Raw genomic sequence first — 27,521 nt, forward strand, 5'->3', positions numbered from 1 at the left:
TGGCACTGGGCACCTTTCCCCTTCAGTGGCAAGTCCCAGTAGGCTGGGCAAGGTCAGGTCACAGGTGACTGGATCAGGGCTGGAAAAGACTGAACCCTCCCTCCGTGGAATGAGGGGGCAGCTTACCTTCTTGTGTCCCTTTTTCCCACAGCAAAGGTATGTCCCTGGTGGGACTGAGAAGCCTAGCAGGCTTTAGCTTAATGACCTTTCTTTCCATTCTTGAAGCAAGGCCCTGATGGAATTCTATGAAGCCCCTTCGGGGTGCTGGAGCCTTTAAGGGCGTATGCCAAGAGCTGGTATATTCCTGATCTCTTTTGGGCTCTATTTGCCTTTTCTGTTCCTTTCTTGGTCATTATAGACCTTAAAAGCCATGCTCAGCCCTGGCCGGTTGGCTCAGCGGTAGAGCGTCGGCCTGGCGTGCAGGAGTCCCGGGTTCGATTCCCAGCCAGGGCACACAGGAGAGGCGCCCATTTGCTTCTCCACCCCTCCCCCTCTCCTTTCTCTCTGTCTCTCTCTTCCCCTCCCGCAACGAGGCTCCATTGGAGCAAAGATGGCCCAGGTGCTGGGGATGGCTCCTTGGCCTCTGCCCCAGGTGCTAGAGTGCCTCTGGTCGCGACAGAGCGACGCCCCAGAGGGGCAAAGCATCGCCCCCTGGTGGGCATGCCGGGTGGATCCCGGTTGGGCACATGTGGGAGTCTGTCTGACTGCCTCCCCGTTTCCAGCTTCGGAAAAATGAAAAAAAAAGAAAAAAATAAAAAGCCATGCTCAGAAGATCTCGCTGATGGGCTGGAGGACCCTTTTCTGTCTATATTAACTTTTGGAAAAAGAGAAAAACGGTGTTATTAGCTGGATCAAATAATAGAGGGTAGAGCCTGACCAGGCGGTGGCACAGTGGATAGAGCGTCAGACTGGGATGCTGAAGGACCCAGGTTCGAGACCCTGAGGTCGCCAGCTTGAGCACCGGCTCATCTGGTTTGAGCAAAAAAAAGCTCACCAGCTTGGACCCAAGGTCACTGGTTCGAGCAAGGGGTTACTCGGTCTGCTGAAGGCCCGTGGTCAAGGCACATATGAGAAAGCAATCAATGAACAACTAAGGTGTCGCAATGCGCAACGAAAAACTAATGATTGATGCTTCTCATCTCTCTGTCCCTGTCTATCTCTCTCTCTCTCTCTCTCTCTCTCTCTGTAAAAAAAAAAAAAATAATAGAGGGTAGAGGTTTGCAAGAGAAACAGGTTTGGCGTCTCCTTTAGGATTCCAGAGTCTCTCCGCTGCTGAATAACTCAGTACATTAGCATTCAAAAGAAATTTTTAACATTACTGTTTCTTTTTTTTTTTTTTTTTTTTTCATTTTTCTGAAGCTGGAAACAGGGAGAGACAGTCAGACAGACTCCCGCATGCGCCCGACCGGGATCCACCCAGCACGCCCACCAGGGGCGGTGCTCTGCCCCCCAGGGGGCAATGCTCTGCCCATCCTGGGCGTCGCCATATTGCGACCAGAGCCACTCTAGCGCCTGAGGCAGAGGCCACAGAGCCATGCCCAGCGCCCGGGCCATCTTTGCTCCAATGGAGCCTTGGCTGTGGGAGGGGAAGAGAGAGACAGAGAGGAAAGCGCGGCGGAGGGGTGGAGAAGCAAATGGGCGCTTCTCCTATGTGCCCTGGCCGGGAATCGAACCCGGGTCCTCCGCACGCTAGGCCGACGCTCTACTGTTTCAAAATGATAATAAACTAAACATTACATTAAAAGACATTATTAACAATTATTACATATTTCCTAAAATCTAAACCAAGATTTCAATATCACAGGGCTATAAAACAGCAAATAAAGAGAATTAATGAAAGACTTTTGAAATAACATATACATTTCTATTATAGAAAATACTTTTTACACAATAAGGGATCTTTGGTACAAACTACCCAGCTGGCAAAGAGATACTAACCCTCTTTTGACCCACAGTAATTTACACTATTAAGTCAATATGAGGGTCGGGATGCCTGGGATTCTTGGTGCCCAAGGGGGTACTGTTATGGCTAAAGCAGTGGGTCTTCCCCATGAATCTCATGCCTCCCACTTCAGATAGCAACCATGCCACACGAAGGAACTGGGGAAGGGTAGGGGAAACTTGGAGGGGACCCAACACCCACTTTGGCCCCACGGGAGTTCTGCCAGTGCTAGTTTTGTTCACTTTACACTTATTTTTCCTTTTATAACTTCCTACATACCAGTGGAGGGCACTATGTCATTAATCCCAACCCTGGAGGGCCCATGAGACCCCTATGTCCTAGGGAGGGGAAGGTGAGAGGCAGCTGGAGGGCCTGTCTCTGATAATGCCATTCCCTATAATCCTTTTATTCCTGATCCCATCACTCATTCTGGACTGTCCTGATAATTCTATTTCCTATAATCCTATTATTTATGATTTTATTACTAATTCTGGACTGTTCTGAGAATCACATTTTTTATAATCCTATTACTTATGATTCCATCACTTTTTCTGGAATTTCAATTTATTTCAAAGAACTGATAACCAGCAAGGTCCACACCCGTGGTTGTTAATTTTTAAATCCTTTTTACCTGGCCCTGTTTCCTTTTCTTTTTCTAAGATTTTTCTAAAGCTAATCTTTAATGCTATTCCTACCCTGTATTTTCCAAATGGGAAAAACTTCTTTTGGTCAGGAGGTGGATATCTGAAATTAGTTTCTATTCTATACTTTCTCTTAGTTGTCCTTGCCATTTCACTCTAGCGCCCTTCCCGCACTGCTCCACTCATATCACGTCCCCGCCCTGCTTTTCTCTGACCTAAATCGCTTACTTGCCAGCCTTTCCCCCAGAGGCTAGAGAAACACTTTAAACTGTCTGAGAGAAGGCAGGAATTAGCACACTAATAAAAGCAAGAAAAATAAGACAGACAATAACTTGCACTTAGAATAAAAGATGTTTGACTATAGAGGTGTCAATCATCACACAAGACAAGAAGAAGGAGCCAACAGAAGAGAATAATTTCTTCAGGGGAGAAGTCAGAGTGCCCTGAAGCTAGGGGTCTCGGATCCAAGAAAAGAGATTTTATATTTTTGGGGTTTGTTTTACGAATTTTTTACTTTTGCCCAGAAATTTCTAATTTTGCATGCAAAAATTCAATTCAGGCCTTAGAAAGACAGTTACACATTAAACAAAGACTTCACATACACGAATCACAAATCAAGAAATTTAAATTAGCACACTTTACTTATTCTAATTTTTCTGACAAAGTTTGATAGATGAGGGAGGGGTTCTCCCCAGTGGAAAGTACTGTACCCCAGATGCTGAAAAGTACTGTACCTCACTTATGAGGAAGGCCCCCCCCCCTCGTGGCCTCTCAGGTGCACGCAGGCTGTGGCACCAGAAATTACTCTATCACACTGATAAACCAGACAAAGTTCGATAGACAAGGGAGGGGTTCCACTTTCAGGGGCCTCTCAGGTGTTCTCTTAGCCGTGTTCCTGGAACTTAGGCTAGGCACCAGAGAGCCCCACTCACACACCAATCACTCAGGGTTCTCTCAGGTGTTCTCCTAGCCGTGTTCCCGGAATTTAGGCTTAGGCATCAAGAGATTCCCACTAACAACACCACACAGCTCAGGGGTTTTAGACAGAAACATTAAAAACAAAGACTGAGATCTCGACAAACACAGAGAAGTCTCTGGAAGTCCAAGGCGAGATTAATCAATCCAGGTTAGCTCAGTCTCCACTGATGCAATGCGATGCGAGACTTACTAATCCTGGCTAATTCAATCCCCACTAATGCCTTCTTAGAGCACAAACAGTTGTCCCCACTAATGTCTTTTACTGAGAGCACAACTAGATACCTCTGGAAGTTCTGGGCAGGATGAAGTCCCCACTAATTGTCTCCCTAGAAAAAACAGATGTCTCTGAAGGCCCGAGGCAGAACTAACCTGGTTAGCTCTGTTCCCACTAATGTCCTCCTACAGTATGAGCAGATATCCCTGGGAGTCCAAGGCAGGACCTAATCCCCACTAATCGTCCTTCCAGAGTACAACCAGATGGCTCTCAGCAAAGCCTGAGGCAGGACCTAAAAACTTCACTGATGTCTTGGTCTGGAGAGCCTATTACATGGGTGAGACCACGTCTGATCCCCACGCAATAGCCCAAAATGACTAGTCCAAAACAGAACAGAAAAGCAAGAATTCAGAGGAAAGCTAGAATTCAGTAAAGCAAAAGAGTTGCCTTACCTACCTCCTTCATTTCTCTGCCGAATTGTCCAAATTGTTGAATTTGGGAACCGGGAGGCATCTGCCAAAGAACTGTTCGGATCCACAGGAAAATGAGGAGCCCTGAAAACGTCTCAGGTGGTGCCTCCTCGAAATTCCAGCAGGGCTGGGTAGCTCCCCAGAGAGACCAGCCGATTCGGGGTGTCTCTACCCAGTGACACAAAACACCGGATCCTGGAAGAGCCCCCATATGTTGTAAAATACTGTACCCCAGATTCTGAAAAGTACCATACCTCACTTCAGCGGGTTTATGTAGAGACACCAAGTCCAGATGAATTTTGAAAGGTTTTATTAAAAGGAGATTTATTAAATATGCCAGCCGCATATGGCTGACACAGGGCACTTGCGGACCCAAATCGTGTGCGCCAAATACATCTCAGAGCCTGGTTATATACAGGTTGGGAGGGGGCATGACAGCATGACACAATCATTAACAAGATTATAACATTTGTCTAGGGGATTTACAGAAAATGTTAAAACTTTCAAGGTAATACAATCAAAGACATTCATAGACCTCTCTTCCTTTGCCTAGAGGTACACATTAATCTCAGGATTCCAGGAAGGGAGGGAGAGCCAAAATTAGTGTAGGGTGGTATGTAAATTTTGTCTCTTATTGAAAGGGAAGGGAGTTCTTCAGATAACCTTAATCTTTTCAGAGAACTTAAAAGCAAATGACCCTAGTCATCCTTGTAAGTCAGGAGACTGCTATATTCTTTTCCCTCCATTTTCTAAAGAAAGGACAGGACAGAAAGCCTGACTTCTCTTTAAAATGGCGTTGCCACCTGACCTGTGGTGGCGCAGTGGATAAAGCGTTGACCTAGAAATGCTGAGGTCGCCGGTTCGAAACCCTGGGCTTGCCTGGTCAAGGCACATATGGGAGTTGATGCTTCCTGCTCCTCCCCCTTCTCTCTTTCTCCCTCTGTCTCCTCTCTAAAAATGAATAAATAAAAAATAAAATAAAATAAAATGGCGTTGCCAATACTAACTTTTACAGTTCTCTTGCCACACCTCTCCCTTCTCTCTCTTCTCCTTCTGCTGCCATGGCTTGGTTGGAGCAAGTTGGCCCTGGACACTGAGGATGGCTCCATGGCCTCACCTCAGGTGCTAAAGTAGCTCAGTTGCTGAGCAACAGAGCAATGGCCCCAGATGGGCAGAGCATCGCCCAGTAGGGGGCTTGTCGGGTGGATCTTGGTTGGAATACATGTGGGAATGTGTCTCTGCCTCCCCGCTTCTCACTTAAGAAAAAAAAACTCATCAGGCCTTGTGTGTGTTTCTCCTTTAGTGACCTAATAGGGACAGTGCTCTAACCATCTGAGCTGCCAGCCAGGGCGATGAATTTTCAGAGCCAGCACCTGTGTGTAACCAGCACTAACACCATCGATTTGTTTTTTCTGTCTTTGAACATTCTAGAAATCTCGACCCAACTTTTTAATTTTTTTTAGATTTTATTTATTTATTTTTAGAGAGAGAGGAGAGAGAGAAAGAGAGAAGGGAGGAAGAGCAGGAAACATCAACTCCCATATGTTCCTTGATCAAGCTGTAGCAGGAAGTGACTCAACGGAGAGTATCAGACACTCAAATAACTTAATCAGAGGAAAGACAATTTATTAAAAACCAGTGGAACAGGCGGGACTACAAACTCCAAACACGCATGCTTGCCAAAGTTGATTTTCTTACAAGTTATATACCTTTTATAGAATACAGGTTTTCATGCAAGGGGCTCATGATCCCTTTGTCTAGAGGTACAGGTCACTCTCATGACTCCAGGAGGGGAGGGTGAGTTTAGATAGGGTCAGAAAAGAGGAAGGAGTTTCAGACCACTGGTCTCAGCTATATACAAGTTCTATCTTCTTTGCTTTGTGTAGCAAGTGGCCCCAGGCAACCTTTCAGAGAACTATAGAAAGTAGTTATTCTATAACTGGCTGATTCAGTTACCCCTGCAGGTTTCTTTCCCTTGCATTCTTCTTGTTTCTTCCTCCTCAGGGAAGAGGGGTGGGGGTCTGACTTCTTCCTTAAGGCAAGTGCTGGGTTTCCAACAGGTGACCTCAGCGTTCCAGGTCGATGCTTTATCCCAGGGGTCCCCAAACTACTGCCCGGGCATGCGGCCCCCTGAGGCCATTTATCTGGCCCCGCCGCACTTCCGGAAGGGGCACCTCTTTCATTGGTGGTCAGTGAGAGGAGCATAGTTCCCATTGAAATACTGGTCAGTTTGTTGATTTAAATTTACTTGTTCTTTAAATATTGTATTTGTTCCCGTTTTGTTTTTTTACTTTAAAATAAGGTATGTGCAGTGTGCATAGGGATTTGTTCATAGTTTTTTTTTTATAGTCCGGCCCTCCAACGGTCTGAGGGACAGTGAACTGGCCCCCTGTGTAAAAAGTTTGGGGATCCCTGCTTTATCCACTGCACCACCACAGGTCAGGCTCTACTCAAGTTTTAAATGTTGCGTTGTCTTAGCCCTTGGTCACACATCATTTTCTGATTTTGATTGTGTGTATATCTCCACCAAAGTTACTGTTCTAGTGAGCTGATTGCTTATTTCCTTCATTGGCCTTCACTTAATGTTTGTCTCAGTGCTGGCCCCCAACCTAAACTCCCAACTGGAACATCTCCGGTGCCTACATGAGGAAGCCCTGTCTGGGGATCTTACAGCACCTGGGACTTGTCTTCTGATGGATCCTATGTCTTTTCTCATAGGTGCCTCCTGTGATGGGGTTGTCTGCTAACAGGTCCCTACCCCCAGTGTTTAAGCTGACTGGGAAGTCTTTTTTTTTTTTTTCCCCTGTATTTTTCTGAAGCCGGAAACGGGGAGAGACAGACAGACAGACTCCCGCATGCGCCCGACCAGACCAGGATCCACCCGGCACGCCCACCAGGGGGCGACGCTCTGCCCCTCCGGGGCATCACTCTGTTGCGACCAGAGCCACTCTAGCGCCTGGGGCAGAGGCCGAGGAGCCATCCCCAGCGCCCGGGCCATCTTTGCTCCAGTGGAGCCTCGGCTGCAGGAGGGGAAGAGAGAGACAGAGAGGAAGGAGAGGGGGAGGGGTGGAGAAGCAGATGGGCACTTCTCCTGTGTGCCCTGTCCGGGAATCGAACCCGGGACTTCCACACGCCAGGCCGACGCTCTACCACTGAGCAAACCGGCCAGGGCCTTTTTTTTTTTTTTTTTTTTACAGAGACAGAGTGAGTCAGAGGGATAGACAGGGACAGACAGACAGGAACGGAGAGAGATGAGAAGCATCAATCATTAGTTTTTCATTGTGCGTTGCAACATCTTAGTTGTTCATTGATTGCTTTCTCATATGTGCCTTGACCGCAGGCCCTCAGCAGACTGAGTAACCCCTTGCTGGAGCCAGCGACCTTGGGTTCAAGCTGGTGGGCTTCTGCTCAAACCAGATGAGCCCGCGCTCAAGCTGGTGACCACGGGGTCTCGAACCTGGGTCCTCTGCATCCCAGTCCGATGCTCTATCCACTGTGCCACCGCCTGGTCAGGCTGGGAAGTCTTCTTGATGGCCTCCCTGCCCCATTCCCACATCCACCTCAGGGCCTGTAAAGCCAGCAGCCAAGGCCAGGGCCACCATCAGAGCAGCCCAGCCCATGCAGGTTCACATTGGATTCGGACAGTCGGTAAAGAAACAACGGAGCCACAAACTGGTGGGCCATAGTCTTTCATTCTAGCTTGCACCCGGCGGGCAAGTAAAAACACACACTGGACTCCAAAACCCAGTCACATTTAGTGCTCACAAAGCTACTGACTTATCCGAGTTTCCTAGAATCAAAGGTTTCTAGCTCACCAGACTTATTCTCCTCTGTTCCCCATCTCCTTCCTTATCCCAGATACAAACTCTACACAAACTGGCATCTCACTCAGCACTCCGCCATCTTAGCTGCTTCTCCTGGCCTCCTCCACGTGGCCTCCTTCCGCTGCTGGCTCTACTCTCATGCTAATCATCCCAGGAACCAAGAGCGCAAGCTCCTATTCTACCCCTATTTTATAGTGTAGCTTCACAACCTTTAATCCAATATACAAAATAGGGAAGTCTCTAATACAAAGTCACTTCTCTGAGGCATGATTGGATTGTACTGCCCCACAGCAAAAAGGGTAGAAAAGGCTTAATCCCAAAACCAAGCCCCAGGCTACAAGGATTCTCAACACACATTAATATCACCTGGGCAACGGCCTCTTTAACAAAGTGAGCAAAATACATTTTATCTGCCCAACAGTCCACCCCTATGCTCACTTTACTACCCACAATCTATACCACCGGCATCCCTGTGCAAGGAAATTAGAACATTACACAGATTACAACAGCAAAAATCATACAATTTCAACAATTACAGAGGTACACTTCACCAGTCTCTGAGCACTTTGCCCAAAGCGCAAAATGTCCTCGGCCTTTTTTCTAGCCATGGAAAAAGCTTCCCGGGGCAGGGGAGTGCTTCCAGCAAAGCCACCCCCTACCCCCATCAGGGTATTTTACATTGTCCAAAATCCGTAATCTGTAAGTCCATCCAACAAAGGAGCCAATGCCCACTCCGGTCGTAGTCCAGGAAATCAGTCCAAGCACATGGGGCGTCAGCCACCCCCCTCATTCCTGCCATCCTGGCAGGTCTTACACTGTCCCAAAGAGGGGCACATGGCGTCCAGCCCTATGTCCCAAAATTGTAGACCTACCAGGGCCGCAGTAGGTGCTCCTTCCAGCTGGGCTTCCATCTTCTGGAGACTGCAAATCACAACTCCAGCCCGATTATCCTCATCTTCCAAAGAGGAACTGAAAACACCAGCTCCGGCTGCTGGGCTCGAGCCCCGGGCCGCTGCCGCCTTCTGCTCCGCAGACCTTGCAGCTCCGGACCCGGCCTCGGCCTCAGCCTCAGCCTCAGCCCCGGCCTCCTGCCACTGCTGGCTCTCTACAACATCCAGGGCAATCTGCAACACACGAACTTGTGAATCCTCCTCCTCCAGCAGCTGCTCCATTTCCAGGCGAATCTCGAACACCTGGTTGGTCTCCTCCTCCAGCATTTCCTCCAGCTCCAGGGTCAGCATCGGTTTCTCCTGCGTTTGCTCCAGCTCCTTCCACTGCTCGGTTTGCAGGTCCCAGGCAGCCTCTTCCACAAATCTCTCAGTTTCCTCACACATAGCTGTAAAAGTCAGCCAGCCTACAATCCCCAAAAGGACAGCCATGGGGAACCATAACAGCAGCCAGTCCTCTACTCCACCACTCAAAGTCTCCTTGCCGACCTGTATCGAATCCTGCTACGGACTACGCCAAATGTAGAGCCAGAAGCCACGGCCACTATCACAGCAGCCCGGCCCATGCAGGTTCGCATTGGATTCGGACAGTCGGTAAAGAAACAATGGAGCCACAAACTGGTGGGCCATAGTCTTTCATTCTAGCTTGCACCCGGCGGGCAAGTAAAAACACACACTGGACTCCAAAACCCAGTCACATTCAGTGCTCACAAAGCTACTGACTTATCCGAGTTTCCTAGAATCAAAGGTTTCTAGCTCACCAGACTTATTCTCCTCTGTTCCCCATCTCCTTCCTTATCCCAGATACAAACTCTACACAAACTGGCATCTCACTCAGCACTCCGCCATCTTAGCTGCTTCTCCTGGCCTCCTCCACGTGGCCTCCTTCCGCTGCTGGCTCTACTCTCTCATGCTAATCATCCCAGGAACCAAGAGCGCAAGCTCCTATTCTACCCCTATTTTATAGTGTAGCTTCACAACCTTTAATCCAATATACAAAATAGGGAAGTCTCTAATACAAAGTCACTTCTCTGAGGCATGATTGGATTGTACTGCCCCACAGCAAAAAGGGTAGAAAAGGCTTAATCCCAAAACCAAGCCCCAGGCTACAAGGATTCTCAACACACATTAATATCACCTGGGCAACGGCCTCTTTAACAAAGTGAGCATAATACATTTTATCTGCCCAACAGGGCCCCTTCAAGCTTACTCCTGAGGATGTAAAGCCAGTAGCCACGGCCACCATCACAGCCGCCTGGCCCATGCAAGTTCACATTTGATTCGGGCAGTCGGTAATGAAACAACAGAGCCAAAAACTGATGGGCCATCAGCTTTAATCCTAGCTTGCACCCAGTGAGCAAGAAATACACACAGTGGGAAAACACTTCCCTTTCCATTTAGGGCTCCCAAAGCCACTGACTTATCCGAGTTTTCTAGAATCAAAGGTTTCTGCCTCACCAGTCTCATTCACCTCTGTTCCCCATCTCCTCTCTGCACAAACTGGCTTCTTACTCAGCACTCCACCATCTTGGCTGCTTCTCCTGGCCTCCTCCACGTGGCCTTTCTCTGCTCTCCTCTCTAATGCTAATCTCAGGAACCAAGAAAGAGCAAGCTCCCGGTCTGCCCCACTTTATAGTGTAGAAACTAAAACCTTTAATCCAATATACAAACAAGGAAGTCTCTGATACAAAGTCACTTACCTGAGGTATAATGGGATTCCTCATGAGAGTGCACCACCCCACATCAAAAAGGGTGGGAAAGGCTTAGTCCTAAAACCAAACCCCAGGCTACAAGGATCCTGCCTGCCCCCAACACACATTAATATAATCACGCCCATCCCAAGCAAGAAGGGAAACCAATACCATCACCTGTGTGACGGGCTTCCATATGGGCAGCACCATCTTTAACAAAATGAGCATAGTATATTTTATCTGCCCAAATAAGGGTCTCAAGTGTCACTTTTTGCCTACCTCCCTTCTCCAGCCTCATACTCCTGCTCTTTCCTTGTCTGCACCGTGCTTTGGCCACAGGGTTTTCTTTCCCGTATTTAATGGCACAATGGATAGAGTTTCGAACCTGCACCTGAGCTCAGGCTCATCTGGCATGAGCTTTGTATCATCAACATGATTATAATGTTATTGACTTGAACAAGGGATCACTGGCTTGGCTGGAGCCCCTGGTCAAGCACGTATTAGAAGCAATCAATGAACAATTAAAAGTAACGCAACTACGAGTCAGTGCTTCTCATCTCTCTCCTGTCCTGTCTCTCTCTCGGAAAAAAAAAAGTGAGTCTCCTCCCTGCATCAGGGTTTCTGCAAGCTTTCCCGTCTGCCAAGAAGCTGCCTTGCCCTGGGCAACTCTTTTGTGTCCTTCAGGTCCCATCTTACATCTTTTTTTTTTTTTTACAGAGGCAGAGATAGACAGGGACAGACAGACAGGAACGGAGAGAGATGAGAAGCATCAATCATCAGTTTCTCGTTGCACGTTGCGACTTCTTAGTTCATTGATTGCTTTCTCACATGTGCCTTGACCGCGGGCCTTCAGCAGACTGAGCAACCCCCTGCTGGAGCCAGCGACCTTGGGTCCAAGCTGGTGAGCTCTCTGCTCAAGCCAGATGAGCCCGCGCTCAAGCTGGCGACCTCGGGGTCTCGAACCTGGGTCCTTCCGCATCCCAGTCCGATGCTCTATCCACTGCGCCACCACCTGGTCGGGCCCATCTTACATCTTATATTGAATTTTTGTGACTTCCCAGACTAGGTTAGAGTACCTTGACACATTCTGTGTATGTTGTCATAGCGGCCCCCTTCCCTTTTATGTGATTCACTGCAAAGATTACTGACTGTTGCGTGCAGAGGGCAAGACCACAACTTTCTTTCTTTTTTTTTTTTTTTTTTTTTGTATTTTTCTGAAGCTGGAAACAGGGAGAGACAGTCAGACAGACTCCCGACTCCAGCATGCACCGGACCGGGATCCACCCGGCACGCCCACCAGGGACGGACGCTCTGCCCACCAGGGGGCGATGCTCTGCCCCTCCGGGGCGTCGCTCTGCCGTGACCAGAGCCACTCTAGTGACTGGGGCAGAGGCCAAGGAGCCATCCCCAGCGCCCAGGCCATCTTTTGCTCCAATGGAGCCTTGGCTGCGGGAGGGGAAGAGAGAGACAGAGAGGAGGGGGGGGGTGGAGAAGCAAATGGGCGCTTCTCCTATGTGTCTTGGCCGGGAATCGAACCCGGGTCCCCCGCACGCCAGGTCGACTCTCTACCGCTGAGCCAACCAGCCAGGGCCCCACAACTTTCTTGTTCATGCTATCTCCCCAGTGCCCAGCAGATTATAAATCTCCAGTAAGTGAATGACTGAAGGCAAAGGAGGGAGGTAAAGAGGGGAGCCCAGCCTGTGACTGAGGCCAGGGCTCTGCCAAATTCAAGATCAAGGAACTTCCCTCTGTCACTTGCCTTTCCCTGCATGGGTCCCCAACTAGGTTTTTCGTGCCCACCCTTAGATAGAGATTTATGTGGTTCGAATTTGTGCCTTGAGGCCTGAGGCAAAGGGTGGGACTGCCCGGAAGGAGGTGGCTGGTGAATGGTGGCTCTGTGAGTGGGGAGATGCCTTCACTGGGCTCATCCCACTGTGAGAGTGTGAGCAGGGTTCTGCCCTGGGGAGTCCCACCCTACCTGGGCTGACATAGGGTCCTGGTTAGGATGGGCCATGGTTCTCATCCTTCTCTGGCTTTTCTTCCCTTCCAGTTCAGGACAAAGAGGTTGGTCCAGCCGGTGCCATCATGGCGGGTAAGGAGAAGGGGGGTCATGCAGGTGGGGCAGGCAGGTGAGCACAGGATGGGTGGGCCTCCTCCTAGTTCCTTTCTCCCCCCTCCCTAGTGTTTAGAGGTCAGGTTCTTTCTGACCTCTTGTCCCCAGGTTTCCCCTGGCCCCCCAATGAGTCCTGTCTATCCAAGACCCTGCATATGACACTGTCTAGTCCTCTGTCAGACCTCTGATATTGGAGATCGAGCATCCTGATGCCCTGGTCTTATTGGCCATTAGACTGATGAGCAGCATGGGTGGCATAGTCCTTGCCCCCTCTGTCACCATTGCTCTCTAATACTCTGAAACCTTTTCTTTTCGTTTCTGAGTTGCCTGGTTTCCAAAGGCTTAGGTGCTGGCTCAACCCTCATCGCACTGGATAAACTAAGGTCTGGAGAGGGGTGATGACTTACCCAAGAGCAGAATGTTGGAGTTGAGACTGGAGCCCCCATTTCCAGACTAACTCATTTTGTTTATTCTGCCTGGCACAGGCTCCCTGCTGAGGAGGGTGCTGCACCCCTGATGGACAGCATGTACTGTTTTTCTTCTGAGGGACAGTGACACTGCTATAGGGCCTTTGGTTACTTTGGGAACCTCACTCAGCCTGAGGAAGCAGGGATGGTTGGGTAGGGATAGCAGAGTGGCCTATGGCCACAGGAGCTGACAGGGCAGCCTAGGCTAGGGAAGGAATGATGATACCAGATTCTCAGGGGGCAGGGAGGGGGACATTCAAGGTGATGCCATGTGATGTCCTTACCCACAGAGAAAGTAAACAACTTCCCACCACTGCCCAAATTCATCCCGCTGAAGCCCTGTTTCTACCAAGACTTCGAGGCAGACATCCCTCCCCAGCATCTCAGCATGACCAAGCGTCTCTACTACCTCTGGATGTGTGAGTGCTATGGGTGGGGGAGTGGGTGGGGTGGGGGCATCTGGGGTGGGGTGCCTGTGAGCTGGCTGTCCTCAGCTACACTTGCAGCATCTGCATGAGCCAGTGAGCCTTTCCTCACCTGACTCCCAAAAGGCTCTTCTCCTGGATTGACTCTGCAGCTGGATCTTGGTTTTCCTCCATCCCTCATCTCAGCCTCTCCTTCTCCCAACCCCTGTCTCCCATTCACAGACCCTTGGGATAAGATATTCTGTCTCTTGCTTTCCCTTTTCTTTCCTACTAGAGTACTTTTCTAGGGAGTCTCAGGGTTCTGGATCTCAAGGTCTTATTTTTCTAAGAAAAGAGCATTTAACTGAGAGGTAGGAGGTATGAGATCAAGTCAGGCTGGTAGCTCAGCAGCAGGTTCCTTATCTGTAGAAAGAGGATGTTGGCCAAGTGATCACTGGTACCACACAGAGCTCTGTGTTGTGTGGTCAGTGCTTCTAAGAGTCTAGAGTTCCAACGTTCTAAGATGTTGAGGTCAATCATTTACCATTCCTAGTTTCTGATGGTCTGTGGCAGGTTTGTGGAAAAGGTGTCATCTTAAGGGTTGTGCCTAGGCTGGTCATAGGTACCTCTTAAGTATGTGCAAGGAGAGGAGTCTGGCTGTCCTCTGCTGAGGCACCAGCCCCAAGGAACGCCAGACACCTTAGCTAGGGTCTGCCCCAAAGAATGTTGCTTTGAGTCAGGCCTGCACTTAGCTGCTTACTTGGGGAGATGACTGATTGTGCCAGGAAGGTGGCAAAGAGTGTTGTCTTTGTAGCAGGTTCTTCATGGAATGGTAGAAAGAGTATGGGGACAGACAAACTCAGTTTCAAGTCTTGGCTTGGCTTTTGGGTGGTCACAGGGTGTTTTTCCCTATGTAATATGAGGAGGGAGGGAATGGGGCCAGTGTGGAAACTACAGATGTTGGAAGAGCGTGAGTAGGTTGTCTCTGATGGCTTTAATTTTTTTTCCCCATCAAAATATGGTATAGGACTGGGGATAGGAGCTTTGAGGATTAGAATGAGAGCACATTTATTTTTTTTATTTATTTATTTTTTTTGCATTTTTCTGAAGCTGGAAACAGGGAGAGACAGACAGACTCCCGCATGCGCCCGACCGGGATCCACCCGGTACACCCACCAGGGGGCGACGCTCTGCCCACCAGGGGGCGATGCTCTGCCCATCCTGGGCGTCGCCATGTTGCGACCCTTCTGGGTGTCGCCATGTTGCGACCAGAGCCACTCTAGCGCCTGGGGCAGAGGCCACAGAGCCATCCCCAGCGCCCGGGCCATCTTTGCTCCAATGGAGCCTTGGCTGCGGGAGGGGAAGAGAGAGACAGAGAGGAAGGCGCGGCGGAGGGGTGGAGAAGCAAATGGGCGCTTCTCCTATGTGCCCTGGCCGGGAATCGAACCGGGTCCTCCGCACGCTAGGCCGACGCTCTACCGCTGAGCCAACCGGCCAGGGCCGAGAGCACATTTATTGACAGAGGGTGAGGACACTAGCCAAAGAAATGTGAACCCCCTAAGTTATCTGGGCCATGCACAGGGTCCATCAAAGATTGGCTGACATGAATTTACTGTCCTGCCAGGCCTCTGGGGTGGGGAGTCGCCTTTTCTCCTAGTGATACTCAGCTCAGGTCCAGGTGGCAGTCGTATCTGTCCAGGCTGAGTGTGATCAGAAGACAGGGCAGGGGAAGGAATGAGAAGGTGAGTGTACCCTGACCTGTGGTGGTGCAGTGGATAAAGCATTGACCTGGAATGCTGAGGTTGCTGGTTACAAACCCTGGGCTTGCCTGGTCAAGCAAGGCACATGACAACAAGCAATCAATGAACAACTATATATGAGTTGATACTTCTCATTCCTCCCTCTTCTCTCTGTAAAATGAATAAATAAAATCTTTTTCAAAAATGAGTGTAGTGAAGTATGGTACCTAAGCTAGATAAAGAAGTGGAGATAGAAAACAGTTGATGGCTAGAGAGGCAGTGTGGCCATGTTAATGGATGTCAGTTCTAAGGAGGTAGTAGAATAAACAATAGAGGCAACTATGTAGATCCACTGAGCTGGAGAGAGGTGGGACTAGGGAGAGAAGCATAAACCAATATAAAAATAGGTTAAATGTCTAGTTTATGCAAAGAGCCAATAAAGTCAATAAGAAGATCAAGGTTCTGGGGGTGGCCAACAGGAATGGAGGAGATGCACAGGAAGAAACACTGTTTCTCATCAGGAGGGTCCTTGAGACAGTGGTACCTGCTCAGAAGGCAACATTGGCAGGGCAGACTGTGGGAGCATTCCTCCTGACCCTGGGCTCTGGGAACCCTGCCCCTGAGAAGATCTCATTCAGGAACTGGATTGAAGGGCTATAAATATCTTCCTAAGTCCTCTCTAGGTGTCTGCCAGATGCTTCACTCCCAAGGAAATGTATATAACCTTTGAGATGCTTCAGGGTGCTTTTCGGAAGCCAGTACTATAGATGCCTGGGATGTTTGAGCCTAAGATTGAGCCCACCTTCCTCTCTTTATTCAACTGGGCGTTGTGGAGCTTTATTTAAAGGGATTCAGCCTAATGTTAAAAACCTAGGTGTGTGTGTTAGTGCCAGCCCCAGTGGAGGAAGGAGTCTTTAAGGTCCCTGCTGCCTGATTCACTGATACTGTGATTCTGAGGTTCAGCTAGATTATGTGGGCACAGAGGAGGGGGAGCCTGGGTCTTGCTCTCGGGGAGCTTCTAGTCTGGTTGATGGGCTAGAATTTGTACTTTGAGGAACCATGAGAGCAGCTCAGGCCTGCAGGAGCTCAAAGGGAAGGGAGATAAATAAGGCTGCGGTAGTGAAGGAAGGCTTCTTGGAGGAGGTGGCATGATAGTTGTGTAAGAAATAGATTGGATTAAAAAAAAAAAAAGAAATCAATTGGATAAAGACAGATCCCAGCCACAACGGCCTGCCCTATTTAAGTGCAAGGCAGATAGTACAATAGCTTGAAGAGATGTGTCCACAAGGCGTTTTCTTTTTCTTTTTTCCTTCCTTTCTTTTTTTAAAATTTTTTTAATTTTGTGTCCCCCTCCTTACAAAGGTGGGTGTCCTGTGCCTTGGCCTTGGTGATTGCCACGGGTCTGGCAGGCGGGTGTTAAGGTCATTCTTATAAGGAGAAGAGCATTTCTACTACTACCTGGGGGCTTCAGGGCCCTTCAGTGGGGCTTGCTGGGCTGGGACTCTGGATTTCTGCTCTGGAGGCTCTTTGTTCTCTGGGTTTTTTAGATCCCCAGGAGTGGGTGTGGGGAGTGGGTTGGTCTGAGCTCTCAGCTTTCTTTCTTACAGTCTGTACTCGTGTGTGTGTGTGTGTGTGTGTGTGTGTGTGTGTGTGTATTCACTGATGTGCGTATGGGTGTGAATGTGTATAAATGTGGTTTATATGTATGTTTGTGTGTGTCTACATCTCTCTGCTTGCGCTGTTTGCATGTGATGGGTTGTGTGTTGAGTTATGGGTGTGTACCTGTGCAGTGAACAGCGTCACGCTGGCCGTGAACCTGGTGGGCTGTCTCGCGTGGCTGATCGGAGGTGGGGGAGCCACCAACTTTGGCCTCGCCTTTCTCTGGCTCATCCTCTTCACACCCTGCTCCTACGTCTGCTGGTTTCGGCCCATTTACAAGGCCTTCAAGTAAGTGGTTGGTGCTGACCCTGGCTCCTAACCCTTCCTCTTTGCTCATTCCCCCCATCTCTTCTCTACATAGTTTCTCACTTTTTCTTTTTTTTTTTCCCATCTCCCAAACTTACTTTCCCTTGTTCACCCTTAGCTCATACTGCCAGATAGGTTTTGGGTTTCCTGAGAGTTCTAGGCTAGGGTGAGGGGCTGGGAGTCAGAGCCTTCTTTCCAGTTCTTTTCTTCCTTCTTCCTTCTTCCCCTTCCCCTTCCCCTTCCTTTTCCTTCCTCCCTCCCTCCCTTCCTCCTTTCTTCCTCCTTCCTTTTCCTCTACCCTTGGGTGTGGGCAACATAGAGTAGACACCAGGCCTATTTTAGTTTTGTCTTCTCCAGTCAACTGCATGTTAAAATTTTTCCAGTGGGGCCACTGTCTTGGTGGAGATGCCCATCCTGTACCCATGGGGCTAGCTAATTTGGTGCCAAGTAGACCATCTATCCATGTACCAATGGAACCAGCCAGCCATATACCACTACCACTGTTTGTGTGCTAATGAGGTCTCCCAACTCTGCCAAAGGGACTGACCATCCATGTATCAATGGGGCTAGCTTTCTTGGTGCCAGTGGGTGTGTACTTTGTATCAAATTGGATTTTCAATCTTTGTGCCAATTGGACTATTCATCCATGTATCAACAAGGCTATCTGTCTTGGTGCCAGTGGTGTATCCATGGTGTTTCAGATGTCTTTGCCAACTGGATCATCCATCTATATGCCAATTAAGTTGCTCTCTTGGTGCCAATAGGTTGTCCATTCTAGGACCAATGGAACTTTCTATCTCTAAGCATATGGGACCATCCATCCATATTCCAGTAGAGCTAACTGTCTTGGTGCCAATGGAATTGTCCATCCCCTTAACAATGGGGTTGTTTATTCCAGCCACAGTGGGTCCACCAGTGGGGCCAACCATGCATGTACCAGTGGATGGTTCATTCTGAAGAAATGTCTTCCTCCTGTAATATACACATTACAGAGGCCTTGGTGATTGCCACGGTAGAATCCTGCAAAGATCCATGGGTAAACACTCTCCCATTTTGGCCTCTCAGTTAGGCCTTTGACTGTCTTTCATCCATTGTGTACTAACTTAAACTTGGAAAGGCTTGGGGGCCTTGAAGGCAGGAAATTCCTGGCCCTCTGCCCAGGTGATGCGAGCCATCTCCTCTGTTACAGGACTGACAGCTCCTTCAGCTTCATGGCATTCTTCTTCACCTTCATGGCCCAGATGGTCATCAGCATCATCCAGGCTGTGGGTATCCCAGGCTGGGGCGTCTGGTAAGAGACTGAAGTATCTGGGACTTACCCAGGGCTGGCATGGGTGGCACTTTGGCTATGTCTTTTGCTTACCTCTGTGTGCTAAGCTGCCTAGCCTGTGAGGACACCAGGAATTATAGGAAGTGTGAGAGGATTCAGGCTAGTATAGTAGAAACAGTCACAGCACCAATGGAGAAGGAGAATCTTACAGTGGTATATGGGAAAACCTGAGTGAAGGAAGCTTTATATCTGAGGAGCTTGTCTCCTAAGCCATGGGGAGGGTTTTTCCTGACCACTAATACAGACCCTTTGGGTATCAGAAATGGTCCCTTTGCATCCAAAGATATGGTCCCTCCATGTGACACTGATATGGTCCCTTGCTCTAGTATCTGGTGGGGTGGCTCCTGGGTAGCCCTTACCATGCTGGGCTGCCCCACAGCTGGCCTCTTCCTGCAGCGGCTGGATTGCCACCATCTCTTTCTTTGGAACAAATGTTGGCTCAGCAGTGGTGATGCTCATTCCCACCATCATGTTCACAGTCGTGGCTGTTTTTTCCTTCATCGCCCTCAGCATGGTACGTGGTTACCTCAAGGGTAAGAGGGTGGCTTTGGAAAGGGGCGGAAAGGGGCTGTGATCTATAACAGCCTATCTTCCAAAGGACAGGAGGACCTAGAGGTCTTCCTAGGGGCTCACTGTGGAATGTCTTGGTGGATTTTGCCCCTGATGTGCAGAGTATGGGTGGGAGAGAGGACTGACTTCTATAGTAAGTTGTCTCTGGCTTCCATGTCCTTTTTGGATGGCCTGCCTCTTCCCTTTGATTAACCTTTCCTGTGCTCCTCCTCCTACAGGTTCATAAATTCTACCGGGGCAGTGGGGGGAGCTTCAGCAAAGCTCAGGAGGAGTGGACCACGGGAGCGTGGAAGAACCCGCACATGCAGCAAGCAGCCCAGAATGCAGCTGTGGGGGCGGCCCAGGGTGCCATGAATCAGCCTCAGACTCAATATTCTGCCACCCCCAACTACACATACTCCAATGAGATGTGAGCCATCTGAGCCTACTGGAAGACAGGGCTGGGAGCTGGGGCTCAAGCCACATAATTGTGGTGGTGACCAAGCAGGATTCCTACTTCCCTTCTCTCCTCCCCCTTTCCTTTTCTCCTCTCCTCTTTGTACAAAGAATTATATATATCTTCTCTGCCCCTTTGGATTTTGCTCTGAGTATCCCAAGAACTATGGGCTGCACATGGAGCTGTCCCATGTGGTAGTAGCTGTGTCCACGTCCCTCGTGAAGTAATGTGCAGTGGAAGTCTCTGTTGTGGTGGTGCTAGATACATGTTTAGAACTAAACCAGCTCCCACCTTCCACCAGGCTACTCCCTCTAACCTTGGCCCAAGGACGCTTCATGGACCAGGGGGCATAACAGAGAGAGCCTTGCCCCCTCCCCAGGCTTATGAGCTGAAACTGTTTCCACTTTTGGTCTTATTGAGAAGCAACACTACGTATTTAATGCTCATGGTGGTGGCGCAGTGGCGCAGTGGCGGTGATTGTGGATGGGAGGGTGGGGACATGCAGGGAATCTTTACTTGCTCCTTCTGATTTGGGTCTCCTCCCGCTCAACCTCCTCCCCTCCTTTTGTCCTACTGTCTCGTTCCCTGTGGTATCTTCTCTTGCCCAGGGTTTCTCTCTTCCCCTTGTGGCTTTTCTTTGTTTTCCCCAAGGTTGAGTGTCCCAGTTGTATCTCCTCCTGAAACTGATCCCAGTCCCAAATCAAGGAGGCAGAGAGAGGAGCTGAGCCTTGCCCCGATGTGGGAGGGCACACAGAGCTGCTCCCAGCACCCAACTCCCAGGGAACGGTGAGGCAGACTCATTTCCCTGCCTCTCAGAGTGTGGCAGGCTCCTCTTTTCGCTGTCCTGCTTCCTCTCCTTCTCTTCCCAGATTCCCCTCCAGTCCCTCTGTCTATGTTCCTCCCCAAACCCCAGCTGCTTTAGCCCTAACTTGCCTTCCCTGAAGAGCTGGGTGGTGTCCAAACAAAGGTGCAGCTGGAACCGAGAATATGTAAATAATTACTGGTTTCTGGGTGAGGCCTGGCTGGCTCAAGCCTGCTGGAAGGTACTCAGTGTCTCTGAATGACTGACCATTGGATTGTTGGCAGCAGTAGCTTTGTTGTGTGGGTCTGGTAGAAGGGATAGGCTCAGAGGGCCAGGCCTGAAGGGAGGATGAGGAGATGGCTGGCAGGGCCCAGTGAGATGGGTTCATGACTCCCCCATGCCAGCTTACTTTTGGTCACAGGCCACTTCTGGGTGCTTGAATTCAGGACCCAGGAGGAAGCACAGGCCCAATCTTATCTGCAGGAGCAGTGGCTGGGCTGGGCTTTTAGGTTAGTAATGGTGTGAAGGGCTTTTTTTTTTCAAATCAAGATAACTTGTTCCCTTCTGCCTATGACCTTGGTTCTTGGCCCTTCCTCAACCTCCCGGAACTTTTTTCCCTTCTGGACAATGATTTCGGGCCTGTGGTGCTGTTCTGTTCCAAGCATTATGAGAATGTTGCTGGTAAACACCCTGGCTCTCTGAGGCCTGGAGGGGAGTGGATTCTCATTCAAGGAGCAGTTACTCATTTCCCATTCTCTCTTCTCCTGGGTATTTGGCCTGAAAAAGCAAGTCCTGCTTGGCAACTGTGGGCTGGCTCCAGCTTGGAACCTAGCACTTGAGCTTTCAGGTACGCTCCTGAGCTTTGAGCTCCAAGTACTTCATTTTTCTATAAGGGGAGCCAGGGCTTCTGCAATATTCTCTTCCTAATGGTCCCTTAGGCTTGGGGCCAGAGTGTGATTGGCTCTCTCCTCTACTACCTTCTCTCTGGAAAGCATTCATCACAGTCCCTAGTACACCAAGTCTGGGTTCTTCATCCCCTGCCCTCTTCCCCTAGCCCAGACTTCTGACTCCCTTTCTCTTAGTCTCCCTGGTAGCTCCTGGAGGCCTGTGGTCCAGCTGCCAGCCTGGGATCTTTGACCTGCTAGTTACCACCTGTAGCCCATTTCTTTCCCTACCTGCCTTGCCTTTGTCCTGGCTCAGACCTGTGTGGTGGTGCCCTGCTCCTGCCCCTGCCCTTGGGAAGGCCTGCTACTTGTGTGTGGCTGAGCTTCCCAGGCCCTGGGAGGCTTCATCTCCAGGCAACTATGCACTTTCCTGGTGAAGGGACCAGTATGAGAAGAGGGCAGTGGGGCACATTCATCTCTGCTGGATGGTCATGGGAGTGGGACAGAGAAAAGTCTAGGTCAGTTCTGGGAGTCCTCAGGTTTGCATCCAGCCAGTGACCTGCTTGTATATTCTGCGGGTGCCCGTGGCTCCTCATTTCTGGGAGACATAGACCCTTCTCCGTCTGGCAGTTGACCTGCCTGAGCCAGTGTCTGTCTTTGGTAACGAGTGAACCATAATAAAGGGGAACATTTGGCTCTGTATAGCTTGCTGCGTCACGTGTCTTCTCTGGGCCTCTGTGCAGCGTCACCACCGGGTGTGGAGGTGGGGTGGGTCTGCTGCCTGACTTTCCTGGGGTCCCCAGGTTACCTCTGTGTGGCTCTTTTTTGAGGCAGCCTTCAAGAGGCCTTGAAATAGCCTCAGAGGCCCTCCTGCTGGTTAGGAGGAGTTCTGAGTTCCACAGAAAGAGATGGAAGGCTGCATTAGTGGGTGTGGTGGTTGGTACCAGACGATCCCCGCTGATGAGGGCAGGGAAGAGCACAGAGGGCCCCACTCAGGTGTCCTGAGGGCCTACTCAAGGGTTACCAGGGCCCGTGGGGGCTGGAGAACGCAGAAGGCTGAAGGGCACCGGTCCTGCTGCCCACGCTATGCCCTCCATCTGCACTGTTGCGTGGGCACTCTAAGCTGCTGCTCATCTTTCGCGACTCACCCCGAGTGCCTCCTCCGAGTGCTTCCCTGCCTCTCCTGGAGTACCATTTTCTGTACTTTTTTCTGTGTCCCTGCTTTTCTCAAGGGCAGGAATCCGTGTGATGCATCTCCATACCCCCTGCACTTAAAGCACAGAAGAGGCTCATTAAATACCCTGAGATGAACAGTGTATATATCGGGTGGGAGTGTGGGGCGAGGAAGCCGGGCAAGTAGGCGAAAACCAGGCAGGGTTCACGGCGGCATGCCCTTAAATGGACTACGACTAACCGAGACGGAGGACGTACTACAACTCCCAGAAGGCCGCGCGACCACGTGAGTTGCCGGATGCTCTCGTGAGATCGCGCGCCAATTAGAGTCCGCAAGAAAAAGGCCGAGGTACTGAGATATTTGAGGCTGCTTCCCCGAGACCCCTCCCGGCGAGGGTGAGGGGCTCGAACGGGCTCGGATCCTGGAGGGTCGGAGACGGGGTCCTCGCGGCGAGGCGCGAGGGGGGAAGGGAAGCTTCATTGGCGGGCTTCGGGCCAGCAGCTGCGCGTGTGAATGTGAGTGACAGGCCCCACTCTCCTGCCTGTTCGCGGAGCGCGGCTCACACGAGGGAGGGGCCGTGCGGCCTGCGGTGGGCAGCTCTGGTCTGGCGGCGCCACTCCCAGGCTTGTGCTGCTGCTGGGCAAGCGCCCCGTGCTGTTAACCCAGTGTCAGAGGCGGCCCTCCCGGGTCCCTGCACCCACTGCTTGCCTTCGGAAGAAAGAGCATCGTGATCCCGCCTCCAGACACCAATAGGGCTGCCCGGACTCCCTGCGGCTAACTCGGGAAAGTTGGCGGACTAGGGAAAGGAGAGTTCCGGGGTGGGGCAGGTATCCCACAGACCGGCCCAGAAGGACGGACTAGCATTGGAAAATTTGGGCGAGGCCAGGTTGTTTTTTGTTTTTTTGTTTTTTCATTTTTCCGAAGCTGGAAACGGAGAAGCAGTCAGACAGACTCCCGCATGCGCCTGACCGGGGATCCACCCGGCATGCCCTCCAGGGGGCGATGCTCTGCCCCTCTGGGGCGTTGCTCTGTTGCATCCAGAGCCATCCTAGCGTCTGAGGCAGAGGCCACAGAGCCATCCTCAGCGCCCGGGCCATCTTTGCTCCAGTGGAGCCTCAGCTGCAGGAGGGGAAGAGAGAGACAGAGAGGAAGGAGAGGGGGAGGGGTGGAGAAGCAGGTGTGCGCTTCTCCTATGTGCCCTGGGCGGGAATCGAACCCGGGACTCCTGCACGCCAGGCCGACGCTCTACCACTGAGCAAACTGGCCAGGGCCGGCGAGGCCAGGTTTTGTCAGAGAACAAGTTGGGGCTGGGGTGTGTGTGTGTGTGTTAAGTATCGAAGGCCCGTGCAGAGCAGGAGAGAGTCCCATGCTGGGAGGTGCAGGTGTGTCTTGGGAGCAAGCGTTTCCCACATATCTCCCGTGGCCGAGAGGGGGCAGCACTCAGCTCCTGGCTGGGGACGGGTATGTGTGAATATAATCTATTCTAGACTCTATATCGACCTTTCTTTCCATCTCTATCTAGTCGTGCGTGAATATAATCTATATCTACTTCTTTTACCTGTATCTGCCTCTCTTTCTTCATCCATCCATTCAGTCTATCCATGCCTCCCTCCATCTCTCCATCCCTCCCTCCATCCCTCCCTTCCTCTCTACATACATCCATCCCAACCTGTGGCCTTGAGGAGGGTTGCCTAATGGGATTACAGGCACAGCCGTCAAGTGTGCCAGCTTCTGGTTTGGGAGAAGAGCAGTCTTAGAGTGCTAAAGTCTTGAAGTGCTCCCTGAGGAGTTTTTTTCTTTCTTTTTTTTTTTTTTTTTTGTATTTTTTTTCCTGAAGTTGGAAACGGGGAGGCAGTCAGACAGACAGACTCCCGCATGTGCCTGACTTGGATCCACCCGGCATGCCCACCAGGGGGCAATGCTCTACCCATCTGGGGTGTTGCTCTGTTGCAACCAGAGCCATTCTAGCACCTGAGGCAGAGGCCACAGAGTCATCCTCAGCGCCCTGGCCAACTTTGCTCCAATGGAGCCTTGGCTGTAGGAGGGGAAGAGAGAGACAGAGAGGAAGGAGAGGGGGAGGGGTGGAGAAGCAGGTGGGTGCTTCTCCTGTGTGCCCTGGGCAGGAATCGAACCCAGGACTCCTGCACGCCAGGCCGACACTCTACCACTGAGCCAACTGGCCAGGGCCTCCCTGAAGAGTTTCTTGCCTTTCCTTGGGGAAAGGGGTTCAACGTACCCTCCCACCTCTGGTGGCCATGGGCTTCCTTTCTGTTGACTTTAGGTTTGTGGATAGGGTGACACTTTGAGGAACAACAAGTGGTTTATTATTGCTGGGGCAGAGTAGAATGTGTTGACTTGTGGGAGACAGGCCAGAGCAGAAGCCTGGGGCTGGCAGTGAGGAGCAGCTTGGGCACTAGGCTAAAGGATTCAAGCTCTTAATGTAGCCTAGATCTTTGCCCACCCACCCATATCCCTGAGCTTTGTCTTGCTCTTGTCCTGGGCCTCAGCCCCTCATTCCTGTGCTGTGCTGAGCTCATACCCTGTCTGGCTCTTTGTTAGCCCTGGTTCCGCTTGGGTTCCACACCTGGCCTTATGGTGACTGGCAGATTTCCCTGAAACCTTGACTTAACTCGGCCATCATTAAAGCTTATCAGAGGAGATTTACACAGCATGAATGAGCCTGACACAAACAGGCTCTTTGCTCTGTCTGGCCCTGCCTTTCTAAAGAACAGAGAAGCTACCATTTTTCTGGCTGTGGTTCACCTGCATGGCTTGTGCTCTGGTAGCCTGAGGCTCAGGAATTACAGCATTCAGGCCTATAATCTCTGCTTGCCAACTCTTTCTGCTGCTCAGGAGTTCCTTTTGAGTACCAGCAGAGCCCAGGGCAATGAGGGGCTGTCTGCAGCTACTTTGGCTGTGCAAATAGATGGTTCTAACAGGAAATGGATAGAGCAGGGGTCCCCAAACTTTTTACACAGGGGGCTAGTTCACTGTCCCTCAGACCGTTGGAGGGCCGGACTATAAAAAAAACTATGAACAAATCCCTATGCACACTGCACATATCTTATTTTAAAGTGAAAAAACAAAACGGGAACAAATACAATATTTAAAATAAAAAACAAGTAAATTTAAATCAAGAAACTGACCAGTATTTCAATGGGAACTATGAGCCTGCTTTTGGCTAATGAGATGGTCAATGTGCTCCTTTCATTGACCACCAATGAAAGAGGTGCCCCTTCCGGAAGTGCAGCGGGGGCGGATAAATGGCCTCAGGGGGCTGCATGTGGCCCGCGGGCCGGGCTGTAGTTTGGGGACCCCTGGGATAGAGGGACAGGCTTACTAGTTTGGGATCTGATCTTTTGTGAGCAGAAAGAACTCCTGCCAGCTGTCACCTTCCTTGGGATTGTCAGATTGAATTGATGTGACCTTGATGTCAAATGTTGGTTAAATTATCCAACTTTCTATTCCTCAAATATAAATTCCCCTCCTCCCAACTTTTCTAGAAAGGTAGATAGGTTTTTCTCCTTAGCAAAGATTGTTCAATTGGCTAAGTAGTAAATCTTGGGCTGTCCCAACTATTATGTGGCATTATTGAAGTCACCAACATGGATTCTTCTGCTCCAAGTTTAACTGATTGCTTTTTAATAACCTGTTCCTTAGAAATAATATCAGCTTGATGTGGTGGAAGTTCAGGGACTGCCGAGATGAAATTCACCTTCTGTTTTGTGGGAATCTGTCCTAGCATGAGCTGGTTGGGGTGGGACAGAATCAAGTTTTGAGATCCAGCAGATAGGTTTTCCCGGAGAGTCAGGAATGTGCCTTCATTACCTATTATGGGTGCTATTCAGCTTGCTGATAGGTTCTGGGAAGAAACTGGACAATAGGCCCTCTAGACCTTGCCAGTTGCTAACAGGCCCTGGAGTAGACACAGTTCTGCTGTGGGCAAGCAAGGCCCTGGTGCAGAGTAGAGATTGAGATTATTGGCAAATGGAACTTTGGAGGAGTCTTGCTGAAGGGAACTGGCCTGTGTTTAACCCCTGCTGAGAATGGTCTTGTCCTCTGGGAGACCCATCCAAGTAGGAGTGGGATAATGAACCCAAACATGATCCTCAGCTCATGCAGGTATGTGCCTGAGTCTTGGAAACAAATACTGGGCAAGCAGTCCTAGGGAGCCAAGGGGCCTGTGGAGTGAAAAGGAGACCCCTCTGAGTATGCAGCCGTAGAGGTCGCCATTGAGCAGCTCACACCCAGTTCCTCTTCAGGGCCTACCTTGGTATCCCCTTCTGCTGATTCTGCCCGTTTTAAGTGCATCTTCCAGGCCCTCTAGTATAAAGAGCCATTACCTCTGTCTTCTACATTGCCTCAGAATGTTTCTGCTGAAAGAAGCTTCAAAGATACTACCTTTGCATTTTCAGATGAAGAGATGAGTCCAAAGTGGGAAGTATCCTGGGCCAAGGTTGCATACCATGTCTGGAGCACAGTCATGGTCAGGGCCCAGCACTCATGATTCTCAGGCCAGGTGTCTGTCCTCTGCCCCACACTGCCTCAGAGGATGCAGTTTATTATCCATTCAGCAGACGTTCAGGACCCACCAAGTGCCTGGTAGTTGGCAATTAGACCTGGCCACACATTCAGGGAGCTTGCTGGTGGCGGTGGTGGGGAAGTGGAGAGGGAGAGGCAAGGAAACCAGTGAACAAATTGAATAAATGATGACTAAAAAGGCGCATCCCAGAGCAAGACCTGCCTTAAATGATTTCAGATGTGACCCCTCTCTTCTCAACTCATCTACAGATTTCCCAAAGTCAGCGTCTGTCTTTTCACAGTTCTTTTGCCCAGGGCTAGATGTGATTGGTCCTTAGTGATGGTTGCTAAGACAGTATGTCTTGCTGGTCCAGTGGAAGTTTTGGTGTGTCCACTCACTTCCAGCAGC

General features: G+C 50.3%; 2 protein-coding genes across 11 annotated transcripts in view; both read left to right on the plus strand.

Annotated features, from left to right (window-relative positions):
* Window positions 1-22,121, plus strand: part of SCAMP5 (secretory carrier membrane protein 5) — a 43,272-nt gene extending 21,151 nt beyond the window's left edge. For all 3 annotated transcript variants that reach the window (XM_066278216.1, XM_066278215.1, XM_066278217.1), the window contains 6 exons: window positions 12,758-12,799; window positions 13,578-13,706; window positions 17,221-17,377; window positions 18,585-18,686; window positions 19,122-19,239; window positions 19,514-22,121. In XM_066278216.1, coding sequence (XP_066134313.1) covers window positions 12,793-12,799; window positions 13,578-13,706; window positions 17,221-17,377; window positions 18,585-18,686; window positions 19,122-19,239; window positions 19,514-19,708 — 708 coding nt within the window. In that variant the 5' untranslated portion in view covers window positions 12,758-12,792 and the 3' untranslated portion in view covers window positions 19,709-22,121. The remainder of the gene's footprint in view (window positions 1-12,757; window positions 12,800-13,577; window positions 13,707-17,220; window positions 17,378-18,584; window positions 18,687-19,121; window positions 19,240-19,513) is intronic.
* Window positions 22,122-22,886: 765 nt separating this feature from the next.
* PPCDC (phosphopantothenoylcysteine decarboxylase) overlaps window positions 22,887-27,521 on the plus strand; it is a 30,893-nt gene continuing 26,258 nt past the window's right edge. For 5 of the 8 annotated variants that reach the window (XM_066278218.1, XM_066278223.1, XM_066278222.1 and 2 more), the window contains exon 1: window positions 22,922-23,106. The gene's annotated coding sequence lies outside the window, so the exon portion shown is untranslated. Of the gene's footprint in view, window positions 23,107-27,521 lie in introns of all 8 variants that reach the window. The other 3 variants (XM_066278220.1, XM_066278224.1, XM_066278219.1) reach the window with 2 other exon arrangements.

Source organism: Saccopteryx bilineata, chromosome 4 (assembly GCF_036850765.1).
Source record: "Saccopteryx bilineata isolate mSacBil1 chromosome 4, mSacBil1_pri_phased_curated, whole genome shotgun sequence".
In the NCBI taxonomy this organism is placed as follows: domain Eukaryota; kingdom Metazoa; phylum Chordata; class Mammalia; order Chiroptera; family Emballonuridae; genus Saccopteryx; species Saccopteryx bilineata.